At 47.0% G+C, this 23,353-nt stretch overlaps 1 protein-coding gene across 1 annotated transcript in view; it reads left to right on the top strand.

Moving 5' to 3' along the window:
- Positions 1-23,353, top strand: part of PPP2R2B (protein phosphatase 2 regulatory subunit B, beta) — a 154,855-nt gene that overhangs the window by 127,724 nt on the left and 3,778 nt on the right. Inside the window, exon 7 of the mRNA XM_015413609.1 lies at positions 22,968-23,137. Coding sequence (XP_015269095.1) covers positions 22,968-23,137 — 170 coding nt within the window. The remainder of the gene's footprint in view (positions 1-22,967; positions 23,138-23,353) is intronic.

Here is a 23,353-nt window from a genome sequence, read left to right as displayed (position 1 = left end):
CAGACCCTCGTTTGAAATGCGGTACCCCAGAAAGTCAATGTGTGTTGTGGAATTCACACTTGGACAGTTTTGCGAACAGTTTGTGCTTGTGCAACGTGTTCAACACCTCCCTCACCAGTTTCACATGGGAGGGGACATCGGGGGAGTACAAAAGTCTATCATCTAGGTAAACGAGCACCCCTTTAAACAACACTTCGTTTATCAAGTTCATGAAGACCCCCGTGGCCCCCTGAAGTCCGAACGGCATCACCAGGTATTCAAATTGGCCCAGGGGAGTGTTGAAAGCGGTTTTCGGCTCGTCACCTTCCTTTATGCGCACCCTAAAGTATGCGTCTCTTAAGTCCAGCTTAGAAAAGATCTTCCCCTTTGCAGCCTCGGCTAGCAAGTCTTTGATCAAAGGCATCAGGTAGGCGTTGGTAGAGGACACTGCATTTAAACCCCGGTAATCCGTGTAGAGCCTCAGTCCCCCATCCTTTTTCTTCCAGAAGAGTACAGGCACCACAAAAGGGCACGAAGCCGGCCGGATGAAACCTCTCGCCAGGTTTTTATCGATAAACTTTCTCAGTTTCTCTTTCTTGGCCGGCCCCATTGCATAAATCCGCCCTTTAGGCAGCTTCGCCACTTGCACCAGTTCGATGCTACAGTCTGAGTGTCTATGGGGCAGTAACTCATCCGCTTCCTCCTCCCCGAACACCTTAGCCAAGTCCCGATACTCCGGAGGAATGGAAAGCAGTTCCTCTTGGGCTAATAGTGCTCTTGGAGCCTCGAGGGGGGGTTTCTCTCCCCACTTAGGGTCCCATCTGTGTCTCTGGCATCGGGGTGATACGAACTGCACCCTCCCTTCCTCCCATAGGATATAAGGATTGTGCCCGTGCAGCCAAGGAGCTCCCAATATGAGGGGAAAACGGGCTGCTGGGGTGACCACAAAGGACCGGGACTCCCAATGATCTCCCACCCCCATTCATAGTGGTACAGTCTCGTATATGCAGGGGTCTTTCATCGTGGACCCATCCATCTGAGTGAAAATTAAGGGGTCTTTTAATTTCATCACCCCAACCTCAAGTCCCGCAACTAATGAGGAGCTTATTAAGTCTCTCCCGCACCCTGAGTCAATAAGAGCCTTTGCTCTCAGGTGGGTCCCGAGGGTTGGGTTCAACAGCAAAACAGTCACAAAAAAAGGGAAGGGGGGTTGCTCACCACATTTGGCTCCTCTAGTTGAGGGCCCTGCCATTCCGCACCGTCTACAGCAGGACCAATCCGTTTCCCGCCGGCTCGTGGTCCTCACTGCTCGAGTCTCCTTCATCCTCTTCAGGGAAGGCTTGTAGAGCCTTGGCAAATCTTGGTTTCATGGTCGGTTTCTTCGTGGGAGTGGGGGCTTGTCCTTTGCCTGCTTCTGCTTTCTCCTGGCGCACTTGTTGCCCGCAATCGGCCGCGAAATGGCCCCGTTCTCCACATTTCAGACACAAACCTTGGCGCATTTGTTGCTCCCGCGTGGGGTCCGGTTGCCGGGGTGGTTTGGGTTTCGGAATGGTAGGGGTCGATTTTCCCGCCCCCGCTGCTATATCCAGCCGCAAGGTTTGTAAGCGGTTCTTGGCACTCTCTGCCTCCTGCATCCATGCCATGAGAGAGATGGGGTCGACCGACCTCAGGACCGTTTCTCGTATCTCAGTGTTTAACCCAACACGGTACATCTCGGCCAGTATGTTGTCAGGCCAGTTAGGCAATTTGGACGCATGCAGTTTGAACTCAGCCAAGTATTCTCGAACTGTTCTGCGTCCTTGTTTCAGTGTGCGCAAGTACGCTTGTGCTCTTGGCCCCGTGTTTTGATCTTCGAATTGCACTCGTAGCGCCCACATGAAAGCAAACATGTGGTTGAGCTCGGGGCCCCGAGCATTATGCAGCCCCGCGTACCATGCAGCTGCCGGGCCTCGGAGCTGCACAGCCACCACGTCAATGCGACTGCTGTCATCAGGAAACAGGTGGCCCGAGCGATCCAGGAACTTCTGCACTCACACCACAAAATAGGAGAGTTCATCAGGGTTGCCATCGAATGTAGCTTCGATCAGGTCTTTTGGGCGCGGAATCACCTGGCCTCGTGGACTGGCCGGTCTTGGTTCAGGTGCTGGGATAGCCATTATGACCTCCTCTAAAGTTTGCTGCAGATGCTGAATGTTTCGATCAGCTGCTTCCATGCACTTGGCCAGTCCCTCGTCCGGGGACACCTGGCCACTCTGGGTCTTCGATCACTCCGTCACCCATGGTTTAGCGATCGGCTCGAACTGGGCTCCTAATGGAGGTAATCCAGCCGCGGCGGTGAGGCCCCTGTCATATAAGCTGTCTCTCGAGGGCCCCCCCGTTAGTAGATAGGTCTCTGTCGTTGAGTCGGGGTTGAACTGGCTCCAGCTGGAACTGGGTCTGCCACTCCTTCCAGGCCGGTACCTTGGTGCTTGGGGAGTCAGGAACAGATGCGCAGACGAGTACCTCGGGATAGTCCCCCCCACTGCTCCCAACGCTGGTGGTTGTGTAGTCACCGGTGCAGAAGCCGTGGTTACCGGGGGGTTCACCCCCCCCTCTGGTTCCTCGGGCTCCTCGTTTGACTCCTCGCCATCATCGGGGTTTTTTGGTAAGGGTTTCCCCTCTCCGTCGTTCATATCGGGGTTGATAGATGCGCTGAGATAGGGAATGAAGGATTCCTAACAGAATGTCAGGGTCCACAGCAAATCAACGAAGTACATGCTTCCAGGAAGGTTTTACTTTTATTGAAAAGCTATAGATGCAGGAACATGAACACTGTTAGGAATGGCAGGCGATCTATGTGCATAATAGGTCATAGTGCATTCGTATACACCCCCATGGAATACCCAATTACAGGGGTTCCCGCACACAGGCATTAGGCTGAGAACTAACAGCTGCAAAAGCAAAACAGGTAAAAAGCTTCCCACGACTCTTTCTGTGCAAAGACACAGCAACTCCTCCAGTGGCCTTGAGAGATATGCGTTGCAGCGAAGAGGCAATTAAGCGCAAGTGAAAGAATGCACATGAAAGGGAAACACACACCACACTATTGGTAGCTCAGCTGACAGTTGGATTCTCTCAGAGTTGGACTTGTCACATTGTCCTGTGGCTCTGCTGGGATTCATTGGTTTGACATTGGTTGCTCTTGTGCTTGGCTATTGGCTTATATGCCGTGGAGAAAGCATGGAATTTTGCCCCCAGTGGAGACAAGTAGAAGAGCTGGTGGCACCTTATTCTGGGGCCCAAAAATTGGACCCTTGATCCAATTTGCTTAAAAGTGTGTGTGGGGGGGTTAGACGGGCAGGACTAGGTTCTCTGCAATTTTGGGTGAAAAACAGCCACTCAAGCGCCAGGAATAATGAACCTATTTTTTTAATCCATTAAAAAAAGAATCAGAATCCTGAAACAGTATTGGGGGACCTGAATATTCTGGAATACCAATATGGAACCTGTTCCCAAAATCCAATGCGTATTCATACCAATTTTTATTTCAAGTGCTCACACCTAAGTGATGCCCTCGGTAAAAAATTATCTTGTCTCTCCAGTATCTGACTATTTTATCCACTAGAGTGCAACTCAAATTCATAATCTAAGCATTGAGTTGGAAGCCATATTCACTTTTCGGCACCAGAGATCTTGGCTTGACTTGTTCCTTTGTTCTGCTGCTACAGTTTCCTTTAGCACATATATTGAAAAGAAGTTCAATGTGACCCTCCCTTGATGACTAATATTGATTTTCCTCTGTCCTTCTGAAGCACTGGCTTTCAGTCAGTTGCAGTTCAGCAGACGTGAAAGTTGGAACTGAGGCAGTTCATCAGGGTTCAAAATGAAAAGCAACTCTAGTTGATAGAAATGAAGTCTTGCAAAGGAAATATTTAATAACTGTTAACATTTAATCAAAATGTAGATCAGTCCTTCCCAGTCATGCCACTTTGATGGTTAGAGGAGGATATGGGTGTAATCTCCTACCCTGTGTTGGCTTTAGAAAATATATCCTTAGATTGAAAATACAGTATTTTTGTGTATATATTTTACCTGCAGTGATGCACTTTTAGATTAAAAAAAAAAAGAGTTGCTTACCTTAGTCACAGCGAATTCCTAAGAATACTTTCTGGGAATAAGCTCTACTGAATAGAACTGAGTAGGATTCTAAGTAAACCTGCTAAGATGGCACTGTCAGCCATCCAGATGGTCTAAACCAGAGGTGTCAAACATAGGGCTGGACTCGGCCCATCCAGGGCTCTTATCAGGCCCGCAAAATACTGGTACAAGGGAGGGAAGGTAGGAGGCTGCTGGGAGGGCGAGTGGGTGCATGTCGCTGTCACCTTGTCCCACCAATAGGTTTCTTGGTAATAAAAAGACAGTCCACTTTAGTCTCTGTAGTCTCTATGGCAACTACTTTGCTGCCTTAAAAATAAGCGCACGTGGCCTGCCTTCGTGGATGACGTGCTGGAGAAGGTGGGAGGTAGATAGGTTGGCTGGTTGGTTCCTCCTCACCTGACTCAACCCTGCAGAGTCCACTCAGGGCCTGCTTTTGTGTGTGCACCTCCTTCCCAGTCCCTTCTCACCAACAAGCCAGCAGCTCCGGGAACACTTCCCCTTCAGTGCTCCTAGCACCCACAACCATCAACAAGCACCTCTTCTGTGGAAGCCTCTCTCCCCTCCCTTTCTTCTTCTGCTAAGCCCGGGCAAGGGCCAGGCACGGCACTCAGCTGGCAGGGAAGAAGCTGCTCTTCTGCACTCAGCAGGCTGCCTTGCACTGGCCTCTGCCAACAAGCACTTCTCTGCAAGTCCCTCTCACTTTCTTCCTCTGGGGTGGGGAAGATGAGTACCAGGCACAGCTCTTGGCTGGCCAGAGCCAAGCTGTTCTTTAGTGCTGGCTGACTTAACTGGCCAAGGGTTGTTTGAATTTCTCCTGGGCGTACCCACCCCTCTTTCCCCCTTCAACCTTCCCCCCCCTTTCAGCCCTGGTCTAGATGAGCCTGCCTCATTGCCCGAGGAGAGGAGGCCATGCCCCTTGGGGAGTGCAGACCACCTTTCCCTGATATCTGCATTCTCCCATGCAGGTTTTTTTTTTTTAAGTGCATACACCCAAGCACGTATCTTAACACCTAGCATAGCACATACTACACCAGGGCTTTGCATCACATCCCAGACAGCATCTTTCTTTTACTTTGGTTTTTTTAGGGGGGGTAACATCAAGAATTCTGGAGAACTCAAAAGCTTGCCGCCCTCTGTTATGTGACACTTGGTTGGACCTAGTAATAGTTATTTTGTGTTCTATGGCTTTTCTGTGCCTTCATGTGGCTGTGATCCAGCTTCACCAGAAAAGGGGGTGGTGGTAAATCTGTTGCCTGTTTCAGGAAGAAGGGTCATAAATGGGGGGAGGGGTATGAGTGCAGTGCTGTTGGGTGCCTTGTCCCTCCTCTTCTTTCTCTGATGGGCAGAATCCAGGGAGTGCAGAGTACGTTTCGCTTTGCACCTGCCAGCAGTGTACTCCCCTGAGCAAATGTTTTTAAAGGCTCCTGATTTTAATGCAGTAATTCAGAAAAAGAGGTGTCAGTTATCAAAGAATGTTAAATAAAGGAAATACTGTAAGAGTATTAATATTTTAAGCATGTTTGTATTTTGAGTAAAAATAATATCATTAATTGGGTTTGCCTTTGTCCTTTATAAAGGTTATATCTCCAGAATCTGGCATTACATTTTATGTCACACGTGGCCCAGCCTGACAGAGTGACATTTATGTCAGATCCGGCCCTTGTAACAAATGAGTTCGACACCCCTGGTCTAGACTTTAGAATCTAAAGGACATGACACTGTAGCTTCCCAATATCACATTAGAGTTGGTAGGCACCTTGACAGTACAAAAGAGCTAGCAAAACAAATGCCCATGGAGTTGAACTCCATTGCTCAGCCCTCCTTGTAGCATGCTGTTCTAATGCTACCTCCTAGAGAGAAGTCACTCTTTGCAAAACGATTTCATTCTTGGCAGGTGGCCATAATAGAGAGAGCAATGACATACAGAGTATAGCCAGGCTTCCTTCACTCTGCAATTCAAGCAGTATCAAGGTCACATCTCAGGGTAGGCATATAAGAGGAATAAGATTCCTGAAAAGGTTCCAACTTTTTAAAAGGGGGGGATTTATAGTCCTAGTGCTATCTTGAGCTCTTTTCCTAGGGCCTTGGACAGCCAGAGTTCCACTGCCTGCCAAACCTGTATTCACAACAGCTGCAAAGTTGCATTTTTGTTATAGTAAGTCATTACCATTGAACTATAAATGGGTTCCAACATTCACCTGATCTTTGTTACCTGCAAACTGTCAGCAATTGGACAGACAATATTCCAAGATGAATTGCAGGGGTCTCAGCTGTCCTTTTTTTTTGGGGGGGGGGCTATGGTTATCATGCAAATGTCAGTGTCTATGTATACAGCTCCTGCGTGGAGGCACTAGTCCTCAGAGCACAGCTGCTCCTTATGAGCATTGCTTCGTTCTGCCTCTGTCCTCAGTACCCCCAAAAGAACTACTGCAAGTGTAAACTAGCCCTAAGAATGTATGGGCAGTGCCATATAGTTTCTGGAGTTATACAAGATGCTTATTTATTTATCTGTTTGCTGATTTATTGCTGAAGCCCCACAATGTGAGATGTTTTTCCATACACACAACCATCAGGATCTAGTACAATAGTCAAGTTTCTCCTTTCACTTTATCACTTCTCAATCTCTGTTTAACACAAAATATTGGCATTAGTTCCGCAGTTTCAGTGTAGAAGATACCAGGGGATTGTAGGTGGATCTGTGTTCCACTGAAAACTTAGCTAGTGTTTGTCTCAGTGGTCAAAATGTCCTGCTTGTTATGAACCTCCATGGTACTGGTCTTCTCTTCTGGTGCCTTGGGCCTGGAGCCCACTGGCTGCCAAAGCTTTCTCTAATGTTTATCTCACCACAGGCCTTGCTGAACAAAGTTTGAGTCCAGTGACACCTTTAAGACCAATAAAGTTTTATTCAAAGTATAAGCAAACGTTTATACTTTGAATAAAACTTTGTTGGTCTTAAAGGTGCCACTGGACTCAAACTTTGTTCTGCTGCCTGAACAGGCCTTACTGTTAAGGATATGTATGGGGTTCCACTGAACACCTCTCTCTCTCTTTATGGAGGACCTGATACCTTCCTCCTCTCCTGCGAAACTTCGTTCTTGCTACATAAGTTGACAGTTTAGCCCCTCGAGGTGCATCCAGTCTACTGTAGTCCCAGATACCTTTTGAAGTCACTTCCAGTCCACATTGATACACTTCCAGTTGGATTAGCTAGTCTTCCACTGCCTCTGATCCAGCTCCTCCTCTTTCCTTGTAAAGAATTTTGGGGTGTTCTCCCTATAGCAGACTGTTGTGCCTATCTCTTTGTATTAGGAACATAGCCTAACTCATGAGAAAAAAAGCCTGTTGCCTTTTGAAGAATTGTTCTCTGTTTTGCAGTTCAAGAGAATTGCAAGCTTTGTGGAATTATGGGGAAATAGAAAGCCAGGCCTCCATATGGGGAGTGAGGGTTTTCTACAGATGAAATGCCATCCTAGGTAAGATATTAACATGAGTTCTTGTGAGATCCTCAGTCTCTTCATATACCTCATAAGAAAAGACATTGTGCCCTTATCATGACGCCATAACTCAACAAAAACAAAAGGGGACTAACTAGAAAATAAATAGATACAAGTTGCTTAGCTGCTGAAGGATATTGAATAATGTATTAAAAGACAACATAGCTTTCTACAAGAGATTAATAGGGTTCCAAACAAATCTATCAATGGAGAGCATTTAACTTCATGGTCAAGATCCTACTACTACTACAGGAAAGGCCAGAATCTTCTTCAGACAGGCAGGTGCTTGTCTCAAAGGAAGAAGGTTTCTCTGTGGCAGGAGAGCAGCATAGAGTTCCTGGATGACACAGGATCAGCTGTGCCTAAACTGTTTAAACTTATAGCAGATTTGCAAGGACATCATGGGTAAGAACAAACATAATGGCCAAAGCATATCTAAATCTCTAGGGCAGGCCAAGATCTCTGATGCTTCACACAGAAATGATGCTTTTACTTAAGGCATTTATGCTTACAAAATAGCCCTAATGAGTATGATAACTCTACAAAATGTGGAGTGATTATCCATATTCATCCATTACCATTCAATTGGTATTTTTAATTGAGACCAATCCCTTGTTGAGTCAGTTAGGAGCTGATATCTGCATAGAATGGCAATTTCCTGTGCCTAAAGATATCCATCTCATTTGGAACAGGACCAATACTTGGCCATTAGGTGATGATAGAACTGCAAATGAAGCACCAGTTGCCATGGCACGATTAAGACAATGATTGCAAGAGTTTATTGAGTGAAGAAGCACATATGGTCTTTGATAACCAGATAGTTCACAGATTTCTGTACTTCCAATTTTCACTTTGCATTTGGTAGTAATTGCGAATAATGAAGATGGGAAATGTGGGAAGCAAAGTCATTTATGCCTGCCTTTTGATGAATAAACCACAAAGCAGGCATTGTTTTTAAAATGGTTTTTTTTAGAAAAATCTTAAAGCAGATTTGGGATGTAGACTTAATTCAGAGTGGATATTTTGCTTTCTCATAAATAAAGATGCAAGAATTCAGTGTTACGAACTTCAACAGCACAATAGCAATTCCTAGTGTATGCCTATCAGGTCTCAAGCAATAGGAAGTGTGGGAAAGTGAAGAAGCACATATGTAGGTGGGCAATTTTCTCAGTGGAGGCGGCTTTTCTTTGATCCAGTGCAGTTATTGCCCCAATTGAGGTAGGGGCTGTGTCCACCTCTCCTCTGCAGTGACAAGAGCAGCAGAAAATTAGAGACTGACTAGTGCTGGAAAAGCCAATGTCTGGTGTACAAAGAAAAGAAGACGACCCTCCAGGGGGCAGCAAGAAGACAGATAGGATAGTGAAGTCAGCACCTTCTCTCCTGTTAAGTGTCATTCGTTGTCTGTCTCTCCAGATTGCTGCTCTTAGGACGATTTCCCCCTTCTTCCACACTCAATCTTACTCACTCTCTCTCTCAGCTAGAGATGTAGTTAGGAACCTATCTCTGTCTCTCCTCTTTCCTATCAAGTATGTTAATTCCTCAATAAACCTTTATCTACTCTTTAATCAGGCTGTACACTACAGCTGTGTTAATTACTCTGCCAACAGCAAGTAAAATGGGAGCTGTTTCTGGGAGTGGGGCCTAGGAAGTAAAGTGGGAAAGGCCAAGGATTTGAAAGAGTATGGAGGGGGACGGACCCCCTGTACTGTCTTCTACAAAGAAATTACAATGTGGATATGCCTGGGCTCATTGAAGCTTGAAGTGAGAACTAGATGAAGAAAATGGTAGCTATGTGTTGTCCAATGAAAAGCTTAAGACATTGCTGTGAGCAGGGTTGCTAGCTCTGGGTGAGGAAATACCTGGAGATTTTGGGGGTGGATCCTGAGCAGGGTTTGGGGAGGGGAGGGACCAATAGGCTATAATGCCCTAGAGTCCACCTTCCAAAGTAGCCATTTTCTCCAGGCGAACTGATCTCTGAAGAGCAGTTGTAATCCCAAGAGATCTCCAGCCACCACCTGGAGGTTGGCAACCTTAAGTATGAGAGCTCCAAGCAAAAACCAGGAATTGTGAGGCTCTGTCAGAAGGATCCATAGCTACGGTGGGGCTTTGTGGGGCTCCACCCCCTTTCTTAAAGCCACAGCCCCACAAGGTTTTCTCACAAAAAAGGTTTTTAAAAACATTTCCTGCAAAATTTTAAAGGTGTGCGCTACTGCACCACGCTGTGCCATGGCAAGCTGCAGCAAGAACAGAAAGACCCGGGAAGATGTTTTTAGACTGCTCTGGAGCCCCAGCAGGCTTTTCTCCTGGCTCAAGAGCTCCCTCCAGTCGGTGACCACCAAGGCAAAGAGCCAGGCAGGCGCCTCTCAGCACGCCCCCCCCACAGCTTGCTGCCTGAAAGGAACCCGTCAGTGGGGGAGGCCTCTGGGGGAGGCTTGCACGGCATGCTCCTCCTTGGAGGAGGAGCCAGTCTTGCTTACTGAGAGAGGCTTTGTCTGGGAGGAGCTGCATGGTGCAGCAACCCCACATGACTGTCCCTTCTTCAGGACCCAGTTTGCTCCCAAACAAATTGGTGCCCTTTTCCCCTCCCCCTTCTGTGAGGCCTTTGCCATAACCCTTCTTCTCCCCACCCCCTGCCACCTCCCTCCCTTGCTCCTCGGCCTTGGAAGGGACCTAAAGCTCCTCTGAGCCCTTTCCCACGGGAGTGTTTGGGAAAGCCGAGGGCTTTGTGGGGCCAGAGTTGGATGGCTGGGTTTTGGAGTCCCATGCACCAATGGCAGCCACTGCCTCCCGCCCAGAAAGTGAGATTTATTTTATTTTTTAAAACATCAGCCCCACCGGTTCCCCCCCTCACCCGCCCACCCCCTGCTGAAACTTTTCTAGCTACAGGCCTGATCTTAAATGGGAAATCTGGCAACACTGTCCCATTTTTTCCAGCACAGTGATGGTGACAGTTGCCTAGAACAAAGGCCCTGAAGTTGGGAGATAGTACTTTTGCTCCAGATCCCTACATTTACATTACCCAGGGTTTTAACTTTTCCCCCTTTTGAGAAAAGCAAGCTTGTTCCCTTCTCATATTGACTGTAAACAGAGGCTGCATGGCAGCTAGGTTACCAGCTTCAAGGTGGGACCTAGAGTCCTCACAGAATTACAACTGATCTCCGCTCCAGAATACAGAGATCCCTTCCCCTGGAGGAAAGGGCAGAGTACATGACATCACATCCCCTCTCAGCTGCCTCCACAAACTCTCCTCTCCTCAGGCACCACCCCCAAATGTGTAGGAATTTCCCCTGCTGAGCTGGGCAACCCAAATGGCAACCATGTCACCTGGTCTCCTAAACAAAGCAGCATGAAGTTAGGGGAGGAGAACAAAGCCATCACATCTCTGATGTAATGTCAGCTTCTGTAATCAGAGCATTTGGGCAAATGGATTTGGGATTAAAGTTTCTGCTGAATATTCAGAATCAGTTTTTGCTTTCCTTGAATTTATGCATCTTCAGGGGCAAGACTTGAGTCTTCCTCTGTACTCTGCTTCATCTGCTCTACCTATTTTTGGAATTCCACCATGTCCTTTTTTATTTGACAGTACTGCATCTGTTGTAAGCTTTTCACTTGCTCTGGATTTTGATATTTTGGTGATGGTCGCAACTTTTCTCTTTCAGCAATGGGCTGCCTTGTACTTCTGCTGTCACATTAAATAGCACTGCCAAAATCGACTCAACAGAGTTAGTAGAAATGGTGCAGCTATTAAAAATTCCTCCTAAATCCTGCCCCCTGGTGTGCCTGAGCCCATAATTACTATAGCAGCGACAAGCCCTCATGGTATTGAGAGGCTCTGCACAAACCAGTCAGATCTCGATTTTTCTATTGTTGATGTTTTTGTTTTATTTTTGAAAAACTGCATATCATCAGATCTCCTGCTGGCAGCTAATGGACCTCAAGCTGGAGCTGCTGTGAGCAATGCCATTTCAGATTTGTAGAGAGATCATTTATCCTGCAACTTTGGAGTCCCCCTCCCACCACCACGCTCCCCAGATTCCAAAATTCAGGAGTTCACAGCTCAGCACTGAGTTAGAGGGTAAATAAAACTGAACAAATGTTTGTGCTGAGTGGGGAAGTTCCGCTTTGGTAGCATTTTTCCAGTTTATCAAGCAGCTGGTCTGACTGCCAGCCTCAAACTTTTTTTAAAAAAAAAAGTTTTAAAGTATATTGTCTTTCAAAAGACAAGAATGGCAGCATTACAGTGTTTTCACTACAGATTTAGCCCTTGTATGCAGCTCAAAAGAAACTAATCTCTCTCCTAAATGTCCCTATGCTACAATGACATGTGCATCTTGTTTTATGTATACACAAGCGGGAACCCACAAGGACTTACAGGAGGCATCTCATTTCCCTCTCCCCCCCATTTCCTCTTTCCTCCATAGCCTCTTGCCTTTTCCTGCTTCCTTCTCTCCTTCCTTCCCAACAGCCAACCTATATTTATCTGCCCCTCTGTCTCCAGCCTTCCCTCTCCTCCCTCTTCAACCTCTACTTACGAAAATTATAGCCTAGTTGCATGGTGCCAGCCAGAGCCAGGCTCACTTGCACAGTAGGGAACGCTCAAGGACGTGTGGGATGGCACCTGACTATCCCCTGTATCCCTCTCCCCACATTATTTCCTCTTTTCCTCCTCCTGGCAACACCCATATCCTGTCCTCTTCCTTATTCTCTCCTTCTCGGCCATTCACCAACCTACCTTTTGTCTGCCTCCCATCATCAGCTATATTTATTATTTATTTCTTTTATTTATACCCCACCTTTCTTCACAGTGAGGACCAAAGCTGTTATGTTATTTTCCTCCTTTTTATCCTCACAACAACCCTGTGGGGTAGGTTAGGCTGAAAGTATATAATCGGCTCAAAATCACCCCATGAGCTTCCACAGCAAGATGGGATTGAAACCTGGCTCTCCCAGACTCTGTTCTGAAGCTCTAACTGATACAACACACTGGCTTTCATAGGGTGGCTGCTGCTGAACAGCAGCAAGCAGCCAGGCCCAGGTGAGTCATGTAAGTCGGGTGGTATAAAGCCACCCAGTGGTTGCTGTCAGGCCTAGGGTTGCCAGTAGGATTCCCAGAACCCCAGTCCAGGTGGGGGATCCCCTGATTTTCAGGGCTTCTGCCCACCACCACCCAGCTGGTTGGTGGGGGAAGCCCTGCCCCCAAACAGCAATGTCACATGGCAATATTCCCAATGTGATGCTGTCACATGGAAGTGATGTCATTGTGGCAGTGACACTGCTTTGGGGGCAAAACTCTATGGTTTGAGCCCAATTGTAGAGTTTGCCCAAAAAGCAGAGCAATGTCGTGTGATGTCGTCATCGTCATTTCCACGTGATGTCATTGCTTCAGGGATGTTCCTGCCCACTCAAAATTCCCCCTGGTGTGATGATTGTACCTGGGAACCCTAGTTGCCAACCTCCAGGTGAGACCTGGAGATCTCTTGAAATTACAGCTGCTCTCCAGTTTACAGAGATCTGTCCCCCTGGAGAAAATGTTTTAGAGGGTGGACTCTATGGCATTCTATCTGTCTGAGGCCTCTCCTCAAACTTTGCCCTCTTCAGACTCCACCCTGAAACCTCCAGGATTTTTCCAACCAGAAGCTGACCAAAACCAAACCTGAAATGCTGTGGATGCATAGCAACAGCCACTGAGGGACTCCATTTCTTAAAGCTATATACACTCCTTTTATCATTTTTGATTTTTAACGCCACCAGGTATTTTTTCTTTTTTTTAGATTTTACATTTTTCTGCAAATCTGGGTCATTTTTCAGGTTTGTAGAAAGATCTGTCTTGCCTGCTCACAGCTCCAATCACTGGATTTAACTATCCTCAGATTTGGCCAACTCGGCTATTGGAATATACATATAGGGACCCACAACAAAACATTGCTCGTTGTAAAGCCTTCCCCAAAATTTCCCCGCAGCTGCTGACTGCCAAGAGTGAGGTGACTCTGCTCAAAGCAGGTGCATGTGTGGGAAAGAGCCTTCTTGCTCACCTGCATGACTCCAGTGCTGTTGCTTCATTCTTGGTGAACAGGAAGCGATGAGAAAATTTGGGGAAGGCAACTGATGTGACAGCACTGGAGATGGGCAGGTGGGTGAGAAGGAGCCTCACTTTGGAGCCAGTTTGGTGTAGTGGTTAAGTGCACGGACTCTAATCTGGGAGAACCGGGTTTGATTCCCCACTCCTCCACTTGCACCTGGCTGGATGACCTTGGGCAAGCCATAGTTCTGATAAGAGCTGTCCTTGAAAAAGAGCAGTTTCTGTCAAGAGCTCTCTCAGCCCCACCCACTTCACAGGGTGTCTGTTGTGGGGAGGGGGAAGGGAAAGGAGTTTGTAAGCCGCTCTGAGACACCTTTGGGTATTGAAGGGCAGGGTATAAATCCAAACTCTTCTTCACTTACCCACTTATTACCTCCCAGTGGTGGGGGAATGATGTTAGCAGCTCCTTCATCTCTGCCTGCAGCTAAGATGGTGGCTGTGTGTGTGTGTGGGGGGGTCCCACTTCTTCTGTTGCCCACCTGTCTATCCTTCTCCCCAGCTTCTCCCTGCTGCTTGGCAGTGGGAAGGTATGCAGCAGCTTCTGGCTTCCCCCCCACTGGTACATGGGCTTTCCTGGTTCTACCTACGATTGTTTGGGCAGGGGGTTGGAGGTTTTATAACCCTCCTCCCATTTTTTAAATCAGGGGGGTGGCGGCTATGTCAGTGCCAAGAGCCAAGCTGGCCCCAGGGGGCAGCAGTGGTGATGGTTGGGGGACAGGGACCTAGGCAGTGAGGGTGTGTGTGTCAGTTGCAGCTTATTCATACATGGACCCAGAATTTTAAAACTTCTTGAACTACCTTCACACATAAATGCTTGCTATCAGTGATCTTCTAACTGGCATGCTGTTTGTTCTATAAAAATGGACCCAGCCCACTTCATTCATGAATGCTTGAAAAATGTATATGATTTTGCCCTCATCAGGTCCAGTTTAGCCTTCACTGTTCCCCGGAACCTGACCTCTGCCTCCTGCCCCAGTGAGGCCAGTGCCTTCCAAACAAGGAAGTACCATAAGGAGGTGTTGTTTCCATTTACTTTCCATAAAATGTGCTTATGCTACACCCTGCGTTGACTGGCAGAACTGCTTACTTTCAGTCATGCAGTCAGAGCCCATCGTGTTTTAATTTAGGAAATTAATATTTTGTTGTCCACGTTTTTATGGCTCTGAAGATCACTGGGAGGTGCCTTATGCAGAAATATTGAAATGCAAATAACTATGGAAACTGCAGCTGAACTGAGGGATAGATGAGGCAAGAGTGGTCTCCCTGGCAGTAATCCCTTAGGATTAGGAAACAAGAACTCGTTATGGCCTCAGAGTCATCACTGTGTTTTATTCCTCTTGTTATTATGCAGGAGAAAGAATCTGCAGAAATGGGCAAATTGTTGGGAACCCGTGAACCGGCCCTGATTCTCAGACTTGTCAGTTTTTGCCCTACATCTGGCACTTATAGGATAACTTGCACAATGTTAATATAGTTCTTGTTAAAAAAAATTAAAAAATGGTTTTTGAATGAATTTCCTTCATCCACGGCATTGGGAATTGGCCCCACCAGAGCTTGCTCACAGGTTGCAGTTTTAAAGAAGAATTTTTATCTTTCCCTCTCCCTGTGGTAATGACCATATGATTCATTTCTGATAGGGACTAAGGTACCTTTTCTACTTCTTGTCATGTCAACCAATGATGGGGTTGACCTAGATTTAAATTGTCACCCTTGTGTAGCTTACTCCATAAAGACCAGTCAAAACAATTGCAGCAGTGTTTGTGATAAAATGAGGGGAGAGAAACTGGATGGAGATTCTTATACCCTTTGATCATTAGGAGGGCTGATGGTTCTTTACTAAAGTGAGTGGTAACTTGTGAGAGACATGTGTAATATTTAAATACCTGAGATACCTCAGTCTAACCTAAAGGTACCACTGTTCCTATATTTAAAGGGGCTTATGCAAGTGACTGTTGCGGATGAGAGAGGCAGATGGGCAAGATATGCTGTGACAGTTATGGTGATGGCATCCCTGAGACGGGCAGAGTATGGGAAAGATGCACTTCTCCAGATGAGGTTGTTTGTAACCTAAAGGGAAAATGGAAGATTTTATTCACTTACCATGAAGCTTCCTTCTCGGTGGTCCCGGAGTGAGTCAGTCCATGACTCATTACACCTGGGATTAGCTCCTCCTCTCCACTTACAGGGCCGGCAAACTTCGATCCTGGAGGGGAGGGGCTTGTCCTCTGGATCCCCAGTCGTTCACCAAGCCAATCTTCCCCCAACCACCTGTACAACACTGAACCAAATGAACCCCCTGCTACCCAACCAGTAACGGGTTTGACCACCAGGTTTTCAACACCAACAATAAACTTTATTTGAACAGCAACCAAGACATACATACTTTCTCCTGAAAATGTATACTGTTCAGGTAACAATCCCTCATCAGTACCGGAAGACACTCCCTCAGTCAGGGTGGGTAGGACTGACCCACTCCGGGACCACCAAGAAGGAAGCTTCATGGTAAGTGAATAAAATCTTCCTTTCTCCGGTGGTCCCGGTAGTGGGCCAGTCCTTGACTCATTACGCCTGGGACATAAAAGAGTAGTACAACCCAGGGTGGGTCTAATGACTTCTGGTCCTTCCAAGGCATGTTGAAGCACCCTCCAACCAAAGGCTGCCTCAGCCGAAGCCACCTTATCTATGTGATAATGCTTAGTAAAAGAATGGATGGACCTTCAGGTCGCTGCTTTGCAAATAACTTCTAGTGACGGAAACGTTCTATATGATGCTGATGTGGCTGCCCCCCTTAAGGAGTGGGCAGTGATCCCCTCCGGTGGCACCAGACCCAGAGCCTTATAGGCCAGAATGATACACCCCTTGATCCATCTACTAATGGTGGAAGCAGAGATTGCTTCCCCCAGGGCCTCCTTCCTAAAGGCAACAAACAGAGAATCCATTTTCCTCCACCCTTTAGTTCTGTCCATATAAAAGCTCAGGGCTCTGCACACGTCTAACCGATGCCAGACCCTTTCCCTCTAATGTTTGGGTTCTGGGCAAAAGGAGAGAAGGACAATGTCCTCTGACCTATGAAAGGTCGAGTTTACCTTAGGGATGAATGCCGGATCCGGCCTCAGCACCACCCTGTCATTATGGAAGATACAAAGTTCCCTGTTCACCGACAGCGCCCTTAACTCGGATACCCTGTGTGTCGAAGTGATACCAATCAGATAAACCGTCTTAAAAGACAACTCTTTCAAAGGGCAAGAAGCCATGGGCTCAAATGGGGCATGACACAGGGCTCTCAACACAGTATTCAGGTTCCACGTGGGGAACCTATGAATCTGAGGCAGCTTAAGGAGTGATGTGCCCCTCAGGAAACACCTAATATGTTGGTGTTGCACCAATGAGGTACCTTTCTTGGCCCCTCTGACAGCTGAGAGAGCCACCACTTGCCTCTTCAAAGTGCTTGTACTCAGGCCCTTGTCTAACCCATGCTGTAAGAAAAGCCAAGACATCCCCCACCCTTGACAGGAGGGGGTCCACCCCTCTTTCCAGACACCATGTTTGAAAAACCTGCCAAGTCCTATTAGATATACGATTAGTAGACCTCTTCCTAGAAGCCAAAATAGTGTCTACCGCCCCTTTCTCGTAGCCCATGTCCTCTAGTTGCTGCCTTTCAATTTCCAGGCTGCTAACATTAACATGTCGAGTCCTGGGTGAACTGTCTCTCCGTGCACCAACAGGTCCCGTGTCGGAAGAAGATGACTCAGTTCCCTGATGGAGAACCTCAGTAGATCTCGGGACCACGCCCTCCATGTCCACAAGGGCGCCATTAGAATCCATACCTCCCTTTGTTCCACCATCGTCTATCATCATCAGGATCAATGGGAAGGGGGGAAAGACATCCAAGAGAGCCTTTGGCCAGCGGAAGCTCAGCCTCATGTGTGCAATGTGTGATTGAAACCACAAGAGAAAACTCTGAAGAATCCGTGCACGGAACCTGGCCCAAGGCACTATCTCCTGACATGAGACCAGTCTTCCCAAAAGGCAGGCTAAGGTCATTAAGTCTGGGGAGCTCAACCCCAGTACGTGGTTCAACACCTGCAATATCTTCTGCCGCCTTTCCTGAGACAGGCAAACCCTGTCCGTTGCTAAATGAAACAGCACGCCCAGAGGGATCAGAGTCTGTGACGGTTCCAAGATACTCTTGACCAACCACTAGCGAACTAGCATTACTCTGACGCCCCCATTCTTTTGGAGTACCATGAAGGAGACAGAGTATACTCCTTGTGATCTCTCCACTTCTGGAACCTTCCCGGAGATGTCAGCCGAAGTCATGCCGTGGTTTCCTTTTTGGAACCCTTGGAACCCTGACCTGCTTTTCCTGAAAAAGGCTGGGGTCTTGGATCCCTAGAGCTGTTCTGCCATCTACCCTTGAATGCTCTGCTGTAATTCTGTCTGTCATCTCGTCTGAAATCCCAAAAAGACTGAAAATGTCCCGTAGGTTTCCCATCTTTCTTCTTTAATGGTAGCACTTTTTTCTTGTCCTTGTCTTCAATGACATATCTCTGTAGACCTGCACCAAACAAGTTGACTCCCTTGAATGGTACGGCCGCCACTTTGGCTCTGGCTGCTGGGTCAACATCCCAGTTTCTGAGGCACATATTATGTCTAGCTGTTACACTACTGGCTATGGCTCTAGCTGCTAACTGGAATGCGTCCAGAGAGGCATCCGCCATGAAGGCTGTTGCCAAAGCAATCTTTTTTAATTCATCTTTCAAACTCTTTGGTATGCCACTCTCTGCCATTGTAAGATCTGAGGCCCAAGAGTAGGTCGCTCTGGCAAACAAGGATCCCATGGCAGACGCTCGCAGGGAACTGGCAGATGCTTCAAAATCCCAATGCAGTGCCTTTTTAACACATTTGTCACAATTGTCTTTGGGAAGACCATCGGCATCCATAGGCAGAAGAGACGAAGATGACAGAGAGTTGATTGGGTCATCAACCACTGGGAGTTTAAGCTTTTTTGTCGCTTCTGGAATAAGAGAGTACAATTTAGCAGTCATAGGGGTATTAGCCTTGGGGTTTGCAGGGTGTTCCCATTCAGTCATCATGATGTTATAGAAAGTCGCTGGTAGAGATACTCCCGCTGCTTTGGCATTAGGCTTAGGAATGGCCTTGTCAGACCCAACTGGAAAATCTCCTTGTCTTAGGAGTATACGAGAGCTCCAGTGTCCTTAAGACTTTTGACAACAACTTATTATACAGTCCTTGAGGAACTGCTTCTTCTTCCTCCTCACACAATTCTCCCTCCTCGTCCAATCCTGGAGTATCAGAACCTGACTCTTCTCCCATGTCACTAAAGGACTATGACCTCCCTCCCCCGAGGGAACCTTCTTCCTAGGAGGGGTGCTGTCTTGAGAACTGCTGTGTCTATGCCTCTTGCCCCTTTTGGATTGAGAAGTGGATGTCTGCCGCCATAAATCTCTAAGCTCCTTTTTTAACTCCTCCTTCAGCCAAGACCGAAGGGTAGACTGAGTCTCCTCCCTTGATAATTCCAGACCCAAGGGATCCATTTTGGAAGCTTGGGTGGATTCAATGTCAGCTAATGGAAGGGAGCTTGAAGCGAGCCTAAAAGTGAAAGTAATACACTATCACTCGACCCCCTTGTGCGAGCCTAAAAGTGAAAGTAATACACTATCACTCGATTGAAGCAAAATGTGTGTGAATAAAGCAACATCTTCCTGGAGAACCGATGCCTGCCCCAAAACTGTCCCCCTCCATAACTGTAGGGGGAGAACTATGCCCCCAAAAGAGCCAAAGTGACCGCAGAAGCCTCGGGAAAGGGAGGAAAACCCGGGGGGGGGGAGCCTCCATTCTCAAGACTTATCCAGACCAGTCCATCGGATCCGACCACCACAGCCCGGCTCCCACCCCACTGAACACCCCCCTACTGTGATTCAGCTGAGACAGGATGAATCGTCTTGGAGCCACAATGCCCAGCCTGGTTCCTGTGGGCAAAAGAACTTGGCTCCAGCACTGCACGGGATCGTGCCAGACTCAGCCGCGCCCCCCCCCCTATGTGCTTCCCGACCTCCGCTTCTCTCTCGCGCCTCCCCACCGTCCGTAGGAGGGAGAAGGAAATTATTTCGGTGGCTTAGCAGCATGCACGGTAGCAAAAGCCGGTTCCTGGCTGCTGCATCTGCTCAGGGGCCCCCTTGAGCTGTTGGCAGCAGCTCTCCTCATCCCTAGAGACGGGTCTGGGAGGCGTGGGGAGGCAGATACACCTTCCCCCACCTCCTGTACAACTCACTTTCTTCCTTCCTTCTTCTATTTGCTTTCTAGGATCTTCGTGCTCCACGAGCACAGCTAGGCGTCCTGCTCCAGAGGCAGGGCCAGTAAGACTGGGGATCCAGAGGACAAGCCCCTCCCCTCCAGGATCGAAGTTTGCTGGCCCTGCAAGTGGAGAGGAGGAGCTAATCCCAGGTGTAATGAGTCAAGGACTGACCCAATACCAGGACCACCGGAGAACATACTAGTTCTTTGATGTGTTAACACTTCTTGATCAGAGGGTCCATGTTATGATGGCCTAGAGCTCCAGAACCTGGCACCCAGACAGGCTAAGCCCCTAGAAGTACATGTGGGAAGAGGTCTGAAAAGGAGACCTGTTCCTTTGTTTGGAGGCATATTTTTGGTGGTTGTTGATGTGGAAGAGTACTTTCTCATGTGTGTGTTGCAATGAGGTATGAAAGAAGAGGTACCAGAGGATGCTTGCAGGTGTGCAGAAGGTGGGAGCACCATGCAACCAACAAACACCAAATGCTCCAGGATTGTAAGTAAGTAGCCAGTAACTTTTTTTTATTTTTAGTGGTACCAAGAATCTATCTTGTAGCTTCCCTGAGTTTGTAAGGTAAATATAAAGGTTCCCTTGCTCGAAAGCCAGTCGAGTCCGACTCTAGGGTTGCGGTGCTCATCTCCGTTTCAAAGCCGAAGAGCCAGTGCTGTCTGAAGACGTTTCCGTGGTCATGTGGCCGGCATGACTAAACAACAAGGCGCACGGAACGCTGTTACCTTCCCACCGAAGTGGTACCTATTTATCTACTTGCAATTTCTTGCTTTCGAACTGCTAGGTTGGCAGGAGCTGGAGTTTGTGCCTTGTAGTAATAAAGTTATTGAACTAAAGAGTCTGCAAACTTCCATATTCACCACCTTGCATTCAGGTACGCAAATAAAACACACGCCTTTAGTGTTGACCTCAGGCAACACTGGAGGGGGAGAGATTTTACCCCAAGGTGGTGGCATGCTATCAGAAGGGGGCAATTAGTGACTTTCTGCACCAGCTACCTAAACGGGCTGTGAGCTGGGAGGGGAAGACTAAAGAGATAGTACCCTTGCATTTACAAGGCAGTAAGGCCATCCTGCCATAGTGACAGAGCAATAAAACCAGACCACCTACTGACAACACATGTATTTTCTGCTCTAGACCTTAAATCCTGGTTCAACTCTGTCCCCAAACTTACATTCTACACTACACACGAGTTCACCCCTGTAATTATCTTGGAGTGAGCTCCCATCTCTAGTTCCAGCTCCTGCCAACCTAGCAGTTCGAAAGCAAGAAATTGCAAGTAGATAAATAGGTACCACTTCGGTGGGAAGGTAACAGCGTTCCGTGCACCTTGGTGTTTAGTCATGCCGGCCACATGACCACGGAAACGTCTTCGGACAGCGCTGGCTCTTCAGCTTGGAAACGGAGATGAGCACTGCAACCCTAGAGTTGGACTCGACTGGCTTTCGAGCAAGGGAACCTTTACCTTTACCTTTACTTACTTTTTGTTACCACATTACATTGAGGTCACCCTGGTTTCACCCCATACTTGGCCCAGGATAAACGGATGCTGTTATAACCAGGGATAAATGCAAGGTATTGTGTCGTGAGTTGTACTCTGATAAAACCAGGGATGAGATCCAAGTGCAGAAGGAACCATACTTAGCTGACTCCTCAAGTGCACAGAAAAATATGACTTTGTAAATTAACCAGAAAAAATCCCCCAGTGACCTGAGGAAGACTGAGCACGCATGGAATGTTGAGAGCAGTCAAAAGTCAGTTAAGTAAAAATACACAGAGACTGAGAGAAACTGGCTTGACCATGTACCTGAGACCTTATAAAATCCTAGTGAGACAGAGCTGATATGTGTGAGGTGGAATTTCTCACTTTTATCCCCCCCCCCCCCCTCCCCTTTTTTTCCCCCCCTCACTCTAATACCAAACTTCAGGGTTGAGTACCAGTCATGAAGGCAGCAAAAGGGGCCTTTATAGGTATGCTGTAAAATAAGACCTTGTAAAGATCTTCTTATGTGGACTGATAGTCTGATGAAGAATGAACATGCGCTAATTGAATGGGGAGGAGAAATGACAGGTAATTGCCCTTCTGAGGTGCCTATAGCAGTGTTTTTTAAACTTTTTTGAAGTGGGACCTGCTTCTAAATTACAGTAGTTTTGAAGACCCACTTGTAAATTAATAGCACACGACTTTCCGCTTCCCCAGTATACAACACAGAATTTTTTCATCACGTAACACTGAACAAGTATGTATTCTATTATCCATGTTTAGTATTTATAAATATATGTAATTACTGAACAACCAGCTCTATTTATTTACCATTTTGGTTGTTATATTGAAGCAACTTGCAGTTTGCCTTTGAATGTCCCAGAACCTCCTGTTGCAAGTCACCCTATTCCTCCTCCACCCTCCTGGCCTTATAACCCACCTGTGAGAGATTTGTAACCCATAGTTTACAACCCACTGCCCTATGGTATTCCAGAGGGGCATTCCCAACGTGTGTGTGTACGTATATACTGTATGATAGTATACCATAGTGCTCCCAGCAACTTTTTTCCTAACAGGCTGCTAGCTTGTCTCAGTCAATACCTAAAAGGTAGCATGCAGAAAAATTAATGCATAACTTCAGTAATAGAACCCCTAGTGCACATTAGGTAACCATGTATTCCCATTCAAATCAGTGGGGTTTCTATAAATTTGTACTTGAGTTCAACTGATTTCAATGGGACAATTGCTTCTCTTACAGAATTCTCCATATGATATTTATGGTCCATTCCTTTCTGTAAAATGACAACTATTATTATATCCAATTGTTATGCTAAACATAAACAATTTGCCATTAGATGTGTCCACAGCGTGGACTCCATGCTACAGGAATAATTTAGTATTTATCATATTGACCCAAGCCTGACTTCTTCTTTAAGCATATTTTATGCTCTTTTTTTTCCTGTACAGTTTTTGAAGAGCCCGAAGACCCAAGTAACAGGTCATTTTTTTCTGAGATCATCTCTTCAATTTCTGATGTTAAGTTCAGCCACAGTGGGAGGTACATCATGACCAGGGACTATCTCACTGTCAAGGTGTGGGACCTGAACATGGAGAACAGGCCTATTGAGACATACCAGGTATTTCACTATCAATGCTTTTGGGATGCTGTGAATTAATGGGATGGGTACTAACAAGATAATGAATGAACTGCTTTGTACAGTGGTGTTTTTAGTATTGTTTTTTACATGTTTAGAAGTTGCTCGGTGAGAATCCTTCTTTCCAGTTGGAATCAAGTGAACGTTTGTACCCTAAATTTACAAAGTAACTAAAAATGCATAAGGGTCTGAACACTA

This window comes from Gekko japonicus, unplaced genomic scaffold, assembly GCF_001447785.1.
Source record: "Gekko japonicus isolate JY-2015 unplaced genomic scaffold, Gekko_japonicus_V1.1 scaffold373, whole genome shotgun sequence".
Classification (NCBI taxonomy): Eukaryota; Metazoa; Chordata; class Lepidosauria; order Squamata; family Gekkonidae; genus Gekko; species Gekko japonicus.
This window is presented reverse-complemented; position numbering and strand designations above follow the sequence as displayed.